Source organism: Tursiops truncatus, chromosome 4 (assembly GCF_011762595.2).
Source record: "Tursiops truncatus isolate mTurTru1 chromosome 4, mTurTru1.mat.Y, whole genome shotgun sequence".
NCBI classification, from domain to species: Eukaryota; Metazoa; Chordata; class Mammalia; order Artiodactyla; family Delphinidae; genus Tursiops; species Tursiops truncatus.
In genome coordinates, this window is record NC_047037.1 from 96557729 (window position 1) to 96574025 (window position 16297).

At 40.5% G+C, this 16297-nt stretch overlaps 2 protein-coding genes across 10 annotated transcripts in view; both read right to left on the minus strand.

Moving 5' to 3' along the window:
• Positions 1 to 1504, minus strand: part of LOC101326122 (cell cycle control protein 50C-like) — a 43146-nt gene extending 41642 nt beyond the window's left edge. Inside the window, exon 1 of the mRNA XM_019922738.3 lies at positions 365 to 1504. The gene's annotated coding sequence lies outside the window, so the exon portion shown is untranslated. The remainder of the gene's footprint in view (positions 1 to 364) is intronic.
• Positions 1505 to 1652: 148 nt separating this feature from the next.
• CMSS1 (cms1 ribosomal small subunit homolog) overlaps positions 1653 to 16297 on the minus strand; it is a 383373-nt gene continuing 368728 nt past the window's right edge. For 8 of the 9 annotated variants that reach the window (XM_033855903.2, XM_019922741.3, XM_073804344.1 and 5 more), the window contains 6 exons: positions 16098 to 16157; positions 14221 to 14323; positions 10669 to 10729; positions 10127 to 10214; positions 4345 to 4433; positions 1653 to 1948 (listed from right to left, as the gene is read on the minus strand). In XM_033855903.2, coding sequence (XP_033711794.1) covers positions 1865 to 1948; positions 4345 to 4433; positions 10127 to 10214; positions 10669 to 10729; positions 14221 to 14323; positions 16098 to 16157 — 485 coding nt within the window. In that variant the 3' untranslated portion in view covers positions 1653 to 1864. The remainder of the gene's footprint in view (positions 1949 to 4344; positions 4434 to 10126; positions 10215 to 10668; positions 10730 to 14220; positions 14324 to 16097; positions 16158 to 16297) is intronic. The other variant, XM_073804346.1, reaches the window with a different exon arrangement.

A 16297-nucleotide genomic window follows, 5' to 3' on the forward strand; every position in this document is an offset into this window, starting at 1 on the left:
TCATATCTACTATTTGTTTTATTAAATAAGCATGGTCAAGAACTTGAGTTTAAAAGGCAGTAACAGCCTGTGAGATTAGATTATGTGTGCAGAGTTGGCCTACAAAATATTGGGTATGTTTGCAATCTAGGTACTTGTTCCAACTTTGGGTGTGATTATAGTACATATGTAACACCTACCAGAAGGGTCATTACAGTAACAAATCAAGAACAGTATTTCTTAGGCTTTTTATAAAACAACAAAACCAACCTAACCAAAATCCCAAACTAAAAGGTGCTTCACAGGAGTATATTAGGGTTTTCCGGAGAAACAGAACCAACAGATCTAAATGTATATATAGATCTATCATAAAGAATTGGCTCACGTGATTACGGAGGAGGCTGGCAAGTCCAAAATCTGCAGAGCTGATGTTCCTCCAGTTTGAGTTTGAAGGCCAAAAGCTGCCATAGAACCAGGAAGAGCCGATGTCACAGTTTGAAGGTCATCAGGCAGGATGAGCCGATGTTTCAGTTGGAAGGCAGAATTCTCTCTTACTTGGGGGAGGGTCAGCCCCCAAAGGGCTAAGTTTAGCTATAGCTTGAATGAATTCTCATGCTGTGGTGGCTTTCTTTCTTTTTCCTGTAACTTGTTGAGCTTGAGCCAGAGTCCTGCAGGATGGAACGTGTTCCCTTATCCTTTGAATCCCCGTGTGTGGCTTCTAGCCCACAGAGGTGCACAAATAGCAAGTCGCTGGTGTGTGGAAGCATGTGATTTGCCAGAGTGTGATGTGCTACACTGCTGGACTCCTTTAACATTTCACAATATTTGAATGTGGAACTTCATATACCAGTAGTGGCAACTGTTTGCTTTATTATCTCCTTTGTTATATATGCCCGACTCCCCAGATAGATAACCATGGTGTCCTGAAGTGAATACAGGAGATCTGGGTTTGACTTCTTCTTCTGCTACTTAAAGTAGTGTGTGTCCTTTCTGAGATTCAGTTTAATCATCTGTAAAATATAAAGACGTTTCCTCCAGAACTATTTTAATGATTAACTGTGACAGACTATATATATTCTTCTTAGGAAACTTATATGCAATGTGGGATCCTTCACTGGATCCTGGAATAGAAAAAGGACATCAGTGGTAAAACTGGTATAATCCAAATAAAGTCTGTAGTTTAGTTAATTGTATTGTACCCATGTTGATTTCTTAGTTTTGATAACTGTACTAAAGTTATACAAGATCTTAACATTGGGGGATGCTAGGGGAAGGGAATATGGAAATTCTTTATACTATTTTTGCAACTTTTCTGTAAGTGTGAAATTATCTCAAAACAAAGAATTAAATAAATGAATAAGACAGTTGTAGTTACACTGTTGTCTTTTATTTGTTTACAAACTGCCACATATCCTTGCAGCTCTTTCCACCAGTAGTACCACTGCCACCCTTCACACTGGGACTAGGCATCACAGTTTCAAATCTGTTCCACACATACCATCTCATGAAATCCTCAGCAATCCTGCAAGATAGTATTCCCATTTCACAGTTGATGAAACAGGCTCAGAGAGGGAAGGGGCTTGCCTGAGGCTGCCCAGATGCTCTTTCCCTTGCTTGTACAGTCACATCAGAAGCCAGTTGGTGAAAGAAAAACTCAGTCTGCTTAACAAAAATCACACACAAGCCAGTGATACTTTATTATACAAGGGAGTTGGCAAAGGACACATTCATTTTGTAAAAGAATCCCCACCTAAGATTCCCAGTGATCCATCTGGTGATACAATCAATTTAATAAAACAATAGCTGATATTTACCAACTGCTTGCAATGGGCCAGAGCCATGCAAATCCCACCACGAAAACAGGAATTTTCATTAGGACCCAGACTTAGAAAAGGCCCAGCTTCAAAGATTCTGACTTGCATAGGCTGAGGACTCCCATTTCCAGAATTTCAAAAACCTCCTTTCTTATCTAAGTGAGAGAAAAGAAAAAAAAGTTTAAGATCAAGAAAAGATGGTCTTGGTGAATAAATTCAACCAGTCTGGAGTCCCTGGTGTTTATGCAGCTGTTATGGCCAGAATCAGGAAGAGCAAAACCTGCATTTTATTCAGAGTTGAAATATTTACGTAAGTAAAGGAAGCGGTACTATATAAGACATCAATTTCATTAAGATGTCCTTTTGTTTGTACAACATTCAACATAAAATCTCACAGAAAAATCTTTTTCAAGATATTCAAAGTGTGCCTATAGACTATACACAATATTTTAATGCAGGATAACTGTTAATAATGACATCATCACAATAAAAATAAGTATGGGTTAAAATGTTTTTCTTGAATACTATTTCTCCCTCATTATTATAATTAGAAAACTAGTGATGGTTGTTTACTCAGGTTTAACATTATAACTGAAATAATCAAATATGACCTCATGTGCCTGACATCAAGTTGGTTAAACTAGTTTTAAAAAAACACTCAGGGGGGCTTCCCTGGTGGTGCAGTGGTTAAGAATCTGCCTGCTGATGCAGGGACATGGGTTCGAGCCCTGGTCCGGGAAGATCCCACATGTTGTGGAGCAACTGGGCCCATGTGCCACAACTACTGAGCCTGCACTCTAGAGCCCGCGAGCCACAACTACTGAGCACTTGTGCCACAACTACTTTAGCCCGTGCGCCTAGAGCCTGTGCTCCACAAGAGAAGTCACCGCAATGAGAAGCCCACGCACCGCAACGAAGAGTAGCCCCTGCTCGCCGCAACTAGAGAAAGCCCGCAGGCAGCAACGAAGACCCAATGCAGCCAAAAATAAATAAATTTATTAAAAAAAAACAACAACAACAGTTCAGGAGACTGTGTATGTGTGTGTGTGTGTGTGTGTGTGTGTGTGTGTGTGTGTGTATGTGTGTGTGCAGGGAAGTGAGAAAATGGTTTTTAGCTTAACTCTCCAGTCAATTATAATCAGGTTTGGTCATTCTGAGGATATAGTTTTATACAGTAAATTAATTCATTCAACATGTTTGGAGGAATGATTGCAAGCTTCTTTGATAGTTACTGCCGTGATTTATTTCTGGCTGGTGACTGGCAGCCATGTTTATTACTGCACAACCCTATTCTCTCCAATAGCTACTTCTAAGCATCAGGCTAGATTGAAAGATTAGTCAGATGATAACATGGTAGGTGGCAAATCAATTTTTCTTTCTTTGTTTTTTAAATTTAAATTTAATTTTTTTTGCGGTACGCGGGCCTCTCACTGTTGTGGCCTCTCCCGTTGCGGAGCACAGGCTCCGGACGCGCAGGCTCAGCGGCCATGGCTCACGGGCCTAGCTGCTCCGCGGCATGTGGGATCTTCCTGGACCGGGGCATGAACCCGTGTCCCTTGCATCAGCAGGCGGACTCTCAACCACTGCGCCACCAGGGAAGCCCTTTAATTATTTTTTAAAATCTATTTTTGGCTGCGTTGGGTCTTTGTTGCTGCATGTGGGCTTTCTCCAGTTGCGGCCAGCGGGGGTACTCTTCGTTGTGGTGCACAGGCTTCTCACTGCTGTGGCTTCTCTTGTTGTGGAGAATGGGCTCTAGGTGCGCGGGCTTCCATAGTTGCAGCATGCGAGCTCAGTAGTTGCAGCACGCGGGCCCTAGAGTGCGTGGGCTTCAGTAGTTGTGGTGCACGGGCTTAGTTGCTCCGCGGCATGTGAGATCTTCCCAGACCAGGGCTCGAACCCGTGTCCCCTGCACTGGCAGGCAGATTCTCAACCACTGTGCCACCAGGGAAGTCCCTAAATTTTTCACATTATGATGATAATGGATTACTTTCATAAATATATAATGAGCTAATGCTGTTCCTATTCAGTATTCAATTGGTTTTAATCCATTGAGACATCAAAAAAATTTCCCCACTCCCCAAAACCAAAATAGCCCTCTAATTTAAGTAAGTGGGTTTTTGGGTACGTGGAGATGAAGGCAATGAGGCAAGTTTGTGCTCCCCCACCTCCAAGTACATATTTATAAGGATGAAAAGGCAAAGACGATTGTGTCTCTAAAACAAGGCACAGGGAAATACACCAAGTCCTCTAGATCTTCCTGTTTCTCAAAGATGCGGTATAGATGTGGTCCCCAGTGGGGCAGAGGCCACTGGTCATTTAATGAAGAAAAAAAGCTGATTCCTATAAAACACATGGAAAGGATACAGTTATGTGTAAGGGGTGAGATGGTCTCTGTAACTGTAGTTACTTCAGAGTTAAAAGAAATAATTTCAAAGGCCAGAGTGTGCTGGTTCCCCATGTCAAAGACTTTACTGCTGTGTTTGAACTCAAGTTCAGATTGAAAAAAAAAAAAAGATTAAAGGCAATTGCTGGATTGCTAGTTATATGGTACCTCGGGAATGTCCATCATCCTTCTCAACTTCTGATCTCTCCAATTCCAGTCAAAAACCAGAAACTTTAAGGGGTTCAAATTAAGGCCACCTGAAAGAGACAGGGAGAGAGTTGCTACATTAAAGAACTTATGACATAAGCTTATTAAAATGATTTTTTATTCCTCTGGTTGCTTTTTTGCCTCATTTGCTCTTTTTTCCCCCAGTAACTAATCTCTGCACGTTAAGTGCTGTCCCTGTCTGATGGAAAACAAATGCAGCACTCAGAGACTTACTCTCCTTACAATCTTATCACTGATTCTCAGCGAAGCAGGGAAGCTGCTCTTGCTAAGCTCGTGAAATGCTCAAGTTCTGGCAAAGAATCAATCCCAAGCCTCCATTTCATGAAGCCTCAGAGGGTAAAGTGTCATTCCCGACAGGGATTTGATAAGACGTATCCTTGCAATTTGGGATAGTGACCCTTCAGAGGAGTTGAGTCCAACAGAGTCTGCGTGACTCTGAAGAGGTGAGTCGGCAGAAGGATGTGGACAGGGTTGGGAGGTTAATTTCAGGCAAAAAGGAAAGTTAAGATGAATGGGCTCTATTCAAAGCCTGCTATCCTTTGAGGAGACTGGTAAACCACTTAAGGACTCATTCCTGCTGTCTTCCTGTGTATCTAGAGACAATTATGGAGTGTGGGGCTGGAGGGGACCTCAGGGGTTGTCTGTTCCGCAGAGGTCTCAGAGTTGGGCAGTTAGTTTTTCCCATTCTACACGTTCTGCCCACTGCCCCAAGCTATCACACCTGGAAACATAATGAAGCCTTCTTTTATCCTTCAGCACTTCCCCTCAATATTGGCTATTTCAATAATTTCCCCTCTGCCCTAAAGACTTTTTCATGCTTCTTATAACTACGATGCCTCTTATTTAGAACTCTCTCTGTAAATTAAAAATGATGGAAATTAAGAAAGACAATGGGTTGATAGTGTTCCCTTAAAAATAATTGACTGCTGGGCTCCCCTGGTGGCGCAGTGGTTGAGTCCGCCTGCCGATGCAGGGGACACGGGTTCGTGCCCCGGTCCGGGAGGATCCCACATGCCACGCAGCGGCTAGGCCCGTGAGCCATGGCCACTAAGCCTGCGCATCCGGAGCCTGTGCTCTGCAGCGGGAGAGGCCACAACAGTGAGAGGCCCGCGTACCGCACAAAAACCCCAAAAAACAAAAACAAACAAACATAAATAATTGACTGCTGATGGGACAGCAAACAGGTACAGCCTCTCTGGAAGGCAACTGGACATTATATAATAGGAGCTTTAAAATGCTTACTGTTTGATAAAATAATTCTCCTTCTCTGACATATCCCAATAAAACACCAGAAACTTAAGCATAGTTACTTATAAAGATGATCACTGTGTATTACTTATAATAGCAAAACAAATTAGAAACAACCCAAATATCCTACCATAATAGAATTGCTAAACACCAATATAACTTGGGGTCAATATCCAAAATATGTAAAGAACTCATACAACTCAAGGTCAAAAAACCAAATGATTTGGGGCTTCCCTGGTGGCGCAGTGGTTGAGAGTCTGCCTGCCGATGCAGGGGACGTGGGTTCGTGCCCCAGTCCGGGAAGATCCCACATGCCGTGAAGCGGCTAGGCCCGTGAGCCATGGCCGCTGAGCCTGCGTGTCCGGAGCCTGTGCTCCGCAACAGAAGAGGCCATAACAGTGAGAGGCCCGCGTACCGCAAAAAACAAAAAAAACCCCCCCAAAACCCCAAATGATTTGATTTAAAAATGGGTGGAGGAACTGAATATACAGTTTTTCCAAAGGAGACATCCAAATGGCCAATAAGTACATGAAAAGGAGCTCAACATCACTAATCATCAGGGAAACACAAATCAAAACCACAATGAGTTATCACCTCATACCTGTTAGAATGACTGTTATCAAAAAGACAGGAAATAACAAGTACAGGCAAGGTTATAGAGAAAAAGGAACTTGTGTACTGCTGGTGGGATTGTAAATTTGTGCAGTCATTATGGAAAACAGTATAGGGGTTTCTCTAAAAATTAAAAATAGAACTACCCTATGATCCAGCAACTCCACTTCTGGGTATATATCCAAAGGAAATGAAATCACTGTCTTGAAAAGATATCTGTACCTCCCATGTTCACTGCTACATTACTTCCAAAAGCCAAGATTTGGAAACAACCTAAGTGTCCATTGACAAATGAATATATAAAGAATATGTCACACACACACACACATACACACACACACACACACACAAACACAGCAATATTATTCAGCCATAAAAAAGAAGAAAATCCTGCCACTTGTGACAACGTGGAGGGACCTTGACAGCATTATACTAAGTGAAATAAGTCAGATAGAGAAAGACAAATACTGTATGATCTTACATATATGTGGAATCTAAAAAAAAACAAAAAACAAAAATGAACTCATAGGTACAGAGAACAGATTGGTGCTGGGTGCCAGAGGTAAGAGGTGGGAGAAATAGATGAAGGTGGTCAAAAGGTAAAAACTTCCAGTTATAAGATAAATAAGTGCTGGGGATGTAAAGTACAGCATGGTGAGTATAGTTAACAATGCTGTACTGTATATGTGAAAGTTGCTAAGACAGTAGATCCTAAAAGTTTTCATGACAAGAAAAAAACTGTAATGATATGAAGTGACTGATATTAACTAAACGCACTGTAGTAATCCCTTTACACATCACATATACCAAATCATGTTGTACACCTTGGCCAATACAATGTTATATGTCAATTATATCTCAACAAAACTGGAAAAAAACTCAATAGAATATTATGCAGCCATTAAAAATGAAAAATTAAAACTATTTCATGACAAGCAAAGTTCTCATGGGATATATTAAGTAGAGAAGACAGGTTATAAAGTTATGATATGCAATATGATCTCCATTTATAAAAAATATAGATAAATGCATAGAAAAAAGACTGAAAGGAAATATATTTAATATTAACTAACAAGACATTACCTCTAAAGTGACCTATTTTCTTTTCTGTACCTTTTTGCATTTTACAAGGGCTCTTATAATTAGAAAATCCCTTTCCTTATTAAATAAAACAATAGAATTCTGTCTGTAAGTGTACCGATCCCAAGGTTATGGAATATCTTTTGATGTTCGGAAACTCTTCTTAATATATCATATATATAAACATCTTAAGTCATAAACAGCTACATAAAATGAGTTATGTGCCATTTGTCTTGCTTTGTTATACTTTCAGTTTTTGGAGTGCTGGAATTGTTCTCTTTAAACACTTTGTATGTAGCCTAACATCTGTAGTCAATGAATATTAAACCATTCATCCAATCAGAATCAGAAGAGCTATTTTCATTAGTATTATAAATAAATCAACAGCTCCTTAAATGATTTTTCCACTCCTTAGATGAAATAAGCTTTCACAGTGAGTTTTCAAAACTCTGTAGAAATATAATTTCAACAGTCTGGGCAGCTTCGTTCTCTCTCTCTCTCTCTCTTTTAAATATTAAATATGGAGAAGAGTGGCCCTGTTGCCTGGGGGACCTGGCGACACATACAAAACATGTGGAATCCAGGAAGGGGAGAGGTGAGTCTTTGGCTAAGAGCTGTGGGAGAGGGAGGGTGCATCCCTGGCCTCCCAGCTGCCCAGCCAATCTCTCCCACCTCCGCGTCTCATGGATGGACTATGAGCACCTCTCACCTGCGCCTTCGCTTCCAATACCCTCCTAGGGCCACAAGACAAAAATCCAGCCAATCACTGTGCAAGGGCCTTCCTCCAAAATCTGACTTTCTTTCCAACTGAAGCATAGGCTACCACAGCCCACGAAGTCTCCAACCAAGAAAGGTGGTCTCTTTAATAAAAGTAATAACTAGTATTTGTTGAGTTCTTAAGGTGTAACACTAACTGTGTTTAGCTTTTTATTGGCATAACAATCCTTTGAGGTAGGTGCTATTACTATCTATGTCATTCAGATAAAGAAACCGTTTTAGAAAGGTTAAGAAACTTGCCAAGTCACAGAGCTGGTAAGCTGCTGGACCTGGGATTTGCATCCATAGATTTGAGTCTGTAATAGGGGCTCTTAACCTCAACATGTATTGACTACTTATTGTCTCCTTTGGATATACCCCATGTATCTGCCTGCGTGCTTTTGATTCAGCTGTTGTCCCATTCCTGAATGCTTTTCTCACATCTCCATACTTTAAAGTATATTAAAAAGATCCTATTTTAATCCTACCCATACTTCAAAGATCAGTTAAAGATCCTTTCCTCTGTAAAGACTTCCCGGCAGATTCAGCCACCATAACAATCTCTCCCTCATTTCAACTCCTGTAGGACTTAGAAGTACTTGTTCGGACCTTGGCATTTACTGCCTCATGTCATCAGTCGCATCTTATGCACATTTATCTCTTCAATTGGATCAGGAGCTCCTGGAGGGGGAAAGGCTCTGGAACCAGGAAGGCCTAGAATGAGAGATCTTGGAAGGGGCTACATGACCCTCCAAGCTTCAGCTTTCTCTCATAAGAAATAAGAATACTAGCCTGCAAGGATGCTATGAGTACTAAATGAGATATGTGAGGGTGTCTAGCACAGCACTGAGTACAAGTAGGAACTCAAAAAATATTTGTTTCCCTTCCTTGCCTGGGGCTACCAAGTTTGCTACTTCCTTGTAATTGCACAGACCTCTGCATATAGTGTTTTCACTTACCCAAGGTTTTCATCTGGAGAGAAACACTAGTATTTTTAGCTCTTGTTTGCTTCCTTGCAAATGACCATCTCTATACTGAGATATTATATTGATGAACACATTACTTTTAGATATGTAAAAATCCAGGAAAAGCTCCAGGCAGTTATAAAATAAAGTTGTTAAACAAGTAATTTGGAAATGAGTATTTAAAAGAAATCTTTAATCTGTCTGGCAGGTAAGGTAGAACATGTACTAAGGTAGAACATGTAATTTGGAAATGAGTATTTAAAAGAAATCTTTAATCTGTCTGGCAGGTAAGGTAGAACATGTACATGGCTTTGAGAAGGTCAACAAACTATAAAAACCCACCGGTGGGGCTTCCCTGGTGGTGCAGTGGTTGAGAGTCCGCCTGCCGATGCAGGGGACACGGGTTCATGCCCCGGTCCGGGAAGATCCCACATGCCGCGGAGCGGCTGGGCCCGTGAGCCATGGCCGCTGAACCTGCGCGTCCTGAGCCTGTGCTCCGCAACGGGAGAGGCCACAGCAGTGAGAGGCCCGCGTACCCCCCCACCAAAAAAAAAACCCATTGGTGGATGATGTCTGGAACACTTTCTCGGTAAAGCACTAAAAGAAACACATGCGCAAGAAGTGTTCTAGAGTGCTTGTATTTCATCCATAGAAACTGCATTTTTGTTTCAACATATCTTCTATACCAGCCCTCAACTGGAATGGGAGTCTTGGGGAGCCGAGACTCAATTAAGTGAGAGGGAAATATTCAACACATTCAGCTATACAAATTCCAGAGTCTGCAATCGGTGGAATAGATTGTGGACCCACTGAACTGCTTAAAGCAACTGGAATTTGAATGTATTTAGATGGGCATAAGTACCACAGTTTGCCACAGTCCTTATCATTCCCTATTGTACTACACCTGCTGGATGGCTTTAGGGACTAAAGGCTAAGTTTCCAACTCCTGACTTAACACAGAGGTCTGATTTCACTACATCACACATGTGGTTTCCCAAACTCACATGGGGGTTAGGCAAACACTCAGCTCTGAGTAGGAGTATCACTACCTCTTTTCATACCTTGTTTAATGAGTTCTTTAATCCTCCCTGGAGTTCCTACACCCAGGTGTACCACACGCTTCTCCAGCAATTTTATCTGCTCCTGGACCTATTCCAAAATGGAAGAGAACAAAGAAAAGAAGAGTCATTGGAAAGTTCAATCATAGTCCAATTTAGAGCATTTAATCTAAAAGTTAAGAAAGTAAAAAAGCAAAAGGGGCTACTCTTGTTTAGGGTCAACTTCCAGGGCAAAGAAGGTTAACAGCAAGACAGAAGAGCATCTCCCCGGAAAACTGGTTAAGTCTCCAAAGAGTCCAGGGCTCAAACCTCAGCTTCTGTATGGAAACCTCAGAGCACAGAGGAGTAGTGACTGTTGTGGGAGCAGAGGCAGGAAACACAAAGAAAATCGGAACGGTCGTTCAATATGTTACAAAAGGAAGGCACCAAAGAACATGCTTCCTAAGGAGATACGGAAAAGAGGCTGAAGTGAAACAACTGAGGTCTGGAAGTGGCCCTTAAGGATCACTTCCACCCCCGACTAGGAACCACAGGCCCTTGCTTACCTTTATGTGTTTTGCGAATAATTTCACGACTTTGCTGTCTCCTCTGAATGCGGTCAATGACCTGATGAAAAGCAATAGATTTACGCAGAAGAAAAATCACTCATTCAGGGCCATGTGACATCTTAAGTATTACACCATATTTATTCAAAATAATATGCACATTTATGTGTGTCTATATGTACATATGTATGTGGATAGATACGCACACACAAAATTCTGATTTTCAGGTTAGTCCATCTCTGGAATGAAAGTGGGGTGGCCTTTAATCAGGCATGCATCTGGGTTGGCTTCTAAGTCTCAGGCACACGGTTAACTTTACTTAGGTTTCCTTGATTATTGAAACATGTGGATTTGCCCTTCACTTGTGTTAAAATGAAAACCACAGTCCCAAAATGGTGTCACTCATGCTAAAAGCCCATGATACCGAAACCCAGATTTAATACTTCATCTAATTGCAGTTTCAACTTTTCTGAGAAACGTAATCTTAATCAACCAGTCTGGAATCTCTGGTCAAGCACCAGTAAGGTAATCTGTCCTGTGGGCCCTTTCCATACCAGAGAGGAACATAAAACCCTTGCCATTTCCTTCCCCCGCAAAAGAAGATGTCCTGGCCTAAAAAGTAGTCTTTCTTTTCTTTTGTTAATGGCTCCATTGCTCCACCCTGTTTCCTTTTTTTTCTGGCTGCGCTGTGCAGCATGTGGGATCTTCGTTCCTGACCAGGGATCGAACCTGTGCCCCCTACATTGGGAGTGCAGAGTCTTAACCACTGGACTGCCAGGGAAGTCCCTCTATCCTTTCTCCTATTAAAAACTTTCATTTTGCACAACCCCTCGGAGTGCCCTTCTAGTTGCTGGCTGGGTGCTGCCTGATTCATGAATCACTGAGTTAAGCCAATGTGATCTTCAAATTTACTTGGTTGAATTTTGTTTTTTAACACCTGTAATACAAAGGTTCTGTATTTTAGGTCCCTGGCAGAGAATTTATCTTCAAACTCTGCAGTATAGTTCTCATAAAAAATTTGTTTGTGAGAAATATCTTAGCAGTGATGTCAGTCTGTGCTCTACAGAGCCCAAGGGCATGTACGAAGGTCTGTGTGTGGCTGCCCTGCGGGGACAGGGATAAGCTAGCAGGGAGAAGCAGGAGGGCTTATGTCCTTCATTCACAGCAGCCCCCCTACTTTTATGGACTTTGCAGAGTGAGCTTATCTGTAAAATCTTATATGTGGAAATGCTTCGGGTATAAATGGGTATAAAATGGGTATAAAAGAACAATCTTCTAGTTGATGTTTGGGAATAGAATATGGGAATACTGCTCGGAATATTACTTTCCTTTTTATATCCTTAATATGCTTGAGAAATATTACCAACCAGTAGGAATAAATGAATTTACAAAATAGTGACTCATGCTACACACGTTCTGTTGCACTCGAGTCTGTACTTACACATGAGCTTTCTCCATGGCGAAGTTAACTAAGAAGACAATTTAGGGGACATATTTAACATAACTCATGGTTCTCAAGAGAACAGATATTCTTACAAAAGTTAGAATTATTCAATATTCGCCTTTATGAATAGGGTTTGTTATGCCTGCTCAGAAATCACCTTCTGCAAATCACCTAACCTTGAAATGGATCATAATATTACGGAAGACATAAAGAAACACTGAGAATTGGCAAATGAAGTACGACAACATAGTCCTTCTATGCCCATCAGAAAGGCATTTATGTACGGTAAAAACTCAAATCAATGTGACAACTTGTTTTTAAGAGGCCACCTCCAGGCCAACTTCTTTGCCATTAGTGTTTGAATCTGAAATGAGTTCTGTGGGTAGTCTTTAAAACACTGAAATGTCAATGTGAATTCTTATGATTTCAGAACCAGCAAGTACGGCTGCCCAGAAAGAGTTGGAGTCTTGAAGATCAATTATGTTTGGAGCAGAAATAGTTAAAAGAAACACTTTCGTTTTACTGAAAGGGTGTGTGATACAATTTAACGTGTGTGCCTAGCAGAAAGGTTCTGAAGGACGATTAACAAAGCTTAAAAAACTACTTTTCTAAATTCATGGTCAGATTAGCTCATTTAGAAAAACAGATGCTAAATAACTACCGAGAGTCTACTTTGCACATTAATCTATTTGATCAAGTTCCTTTTTCTTTAGGACTTGGATTTTCCTGTTTTGTCTCTGGTCAAAGCCCAGTGCAGAGCCTGGCCTTGGGAGAGGGTGAGTCCCAGGAAATCCCATTTTACTCTGACAGCTCTTCTCTGAAAGCTGAACGCTACTACAGATCCAGTGGAAGCCTTTTTGTTTATTCTACAAAAGCTACAGTAAATGAAAAGGTATGTGAAGGCATTTAGTAAAGCACCGACAAACTGTCTTTAAAACACAATTTTTACATATAAATTTTTGGTCCACTTGGCATTTATCTCGGTATAAGGAGTGAGATATGGAACCCAGCTTAATTTTTTTAGATGGCTACCCAGTTGTTCCAATACCAATTATTAAATAATCCATCTTTCCCTACTGATTTTTCACTTTTGCCATATCCTGTACTTTCATATGCATATGGGTCTATTTCTGAACTTTCAGTTCTGTTCCACTGTTCTGATCTGTCACACATGTGCCAGTTCCGTACTCTTAATTATTGAGACTTTGTAATAGGTTTTTTTAAAAAAAAATCTGATAGATATTATAGGCATAGTATCCTCACTAGCATTCTTTTTTAGAATTTCGCCAGCTATTTTTTCTTCTGTATTTTCTCATATGAACGTAGAACTAGTTTATCTAGTTTAAAAAACAATTCTATAGGAGTTTCATTGGGAATCTGTGAAATTTGTAGATTATTCTAGGTAAAACAGACATCTTTACGTTGAATCTTCCTATTCAACACTATGGTACTCCTTTCTGTTTAAGATCTGCTGCATCCCTTATGCAGTATTTTCTTCATCTAAATTTTGGCTAGTTTTTTCCTTGGTGTTCTATTTTTTCTTGTTACTATTTTAAATTAGATCTTTTCTTTCATTTATTTCTCCAACTGGTTATTGCTTGTATGATCTCCCTGCTTTACCCTTGTGTGTTCTCCACACAGCAGCCAAAGTGATCCTTTAGAATGATTATTCAGATCATGTGTCTTCTCTGCTCAAAATCCTCCAATGGCACTCCATGTCAGGGCCTTTTGTACCTATGTCCCCTCTGCCTGGAACACTTTTCTTCCAGATATCTGCTTGGCGTTCTCATTCACTTTGTTTAAGTCTCTGCTCATAGGTCAATCTCCTAAGAGGCTTTCTGTGACTACCCTTTTAAAAGTAGCCCCCATCTTTTTCTATCCATTTGCCATGCTTTATTTTTTTTCCTACATAACTTATCACTACTTGACATTATAATGCATATTTATTTGTTTATTGTCTGCCTCCCTTACTGGAAAGTAGGTTCCATGAGAGAGGGGACTCTGTATATTTTATTCATTGCTGCTCTCCAGCATATAGAACTTGTCAGCTCGGCACATATCAGTTACTCAGAAAACAGTTACGAAATGGAACAGGTGAAGCTTCCAACCTAATGAGCTCCAGGGCTCGGATGGCAGAGCCACAGATAATCAGCATCAGGACCGATTTCTTCTCACAGTGGTTTTTCCGAAGTTTCACCCATTTAGGGCAGACTGAAAAAAGACCATGAGAAAAATATTACCCTAAATATAGCAAAATAAAGCCTCCAAAGTTGAATATCCCCCAATTACTTCTTTGTTATTGCTTAAGTAAAATAAAATATGAGCACTGTTTAGATTCTATTCTCTGGTTATTCTAGATATTAAACTAAAATGAAATATCATTAACTTACACCACAAAACATATAATATGCCAAGTAGCTAAATGTGACCACTTTTAGGACTAAGTTTGTACAAAAATAAAAGAAAAGGAAAATTTAAAAAGTTTGTAATAATACAACATTTTCTATATTTTAATTTATGTTTGTTGTTTAAAGGCAGTGTTGACTAAACGGGAAAAGAACTGATTTAAAAATGCTACATTTGGGGCCTTCCCTGGTGGCGCAGTTGTTGAGAATCTGCCTGCCGATGCAGGAGACACGGGCTCGTGCCCCGATCTGGGAAGATTCCCCACATGCCGCAGAGCGGCTGGGCCAATGAGCCATGGCCGCTGAGCCTGCGCATCTGGAGCCTGTGCTCCGCAACGGGAGAGGCCACAACAGTGAGAGGCCCGTGTACCGCAAAAAAAAATAGATAAATAAAATAAAAATGCTACATTTTAGGGACTTCCCTGGTGGTACAGTGGTTAAAAATCCGCCTGCCAATGCAGGGGACACAGGTTCGAGCCCTGGTTCGGGAAGATCCCACATGCCACGGAGCAACTAAGCCCGTGCGCCACAACTACAGAGCCTGCTCTCTAGAGCCTGCGAGCCACAACTACTGGGCTCACGTGCCACAACTATTGAAGCCCACGCGCCCAGAGCCCGTGCTCTGCAACAAAGAGAAGCCATCACAATGAGAGGCCCGCGCACCGCAAGGAAGAGTAGCCCCCGCTCACGGCAGCTAGAGAAAGCGTGAGTGCAGCAACAAAGACCCAACGCAGCCAAAAATTAATAAATAAATAAATAATGCTTCGTTTTAAAGGGACACTCAGCATAAGATATAAAATGGAAATGATATTAAAATAGCAAACATTTACTAAACACTGACACTGTGCTATGCACTTTACATAACTTTTTTAGTTCTCATAATCCATTGAGATTGATTCCATTATTACCTACATTTATATTTGCTGAATTTGAGGCTAAGAAAGGTTTATGAACTCAAGCTGAGTGTCATCAGAATTGGTTAGAATTTGAAAAAGGAACGTTAAATCACCATGTCTAAACTATTTCATTGTTGGTCACAATAAATGACTACCTAGCATGAATAATCTAGTTATTACTGCCTACATTCAATCAAAAAGATCAAATTAGATTGTCTGTGCAATAGCCATGGTCTGAATTCTGAACATGGGAACAGAATTTCAGAACCTCAGAGATGGGTTCAAGATCACATAGTCCAACTTCCTTGTCTTTCAGATAACAAAATAGAGTCCTGGAGGAGTCCTCGGTGACTTGTGCCAAGTCAAATAGCAAATTGATGGGGTACCTGCAACTAGAACACTGAGAATTCTCTGGATTCCAGGAGCAATACTTCTAATGTGTTGTAAAACAAAAACAAGACCAAAACCCAAATCCCCAATACCAGAGAGAAACAAGAATAAATTTAAATAAATAAAAATTAATATCAAGATGGACCTAAAAAACCTTCATTTAAAATCCATTTAAGATGGAAACTTGATTTTAAATGAAGTTTTAAAAGTTTTTATTTTAAAGAGATACATCTAATGTTTTAATGGAAATAATAAAACTTGATGAATAATTTTTTAAAAAATGAGTTTACTTACTTTCTTTTAGATATGATGAAAGACTGTGAGTCAAATCATTGGCCTTGAGGAAGCAGGAGTCTAGAAATACGAGAAACATGCTTTGTAGAGGATTTCGCAAACACATACTCAAAATAGATTACATGTGAATGGTGTATTCTTGAATAGGTTGTACAACATTAATGAATTGGGGACTCATATATTTTAAAGTTGTCTAGCAT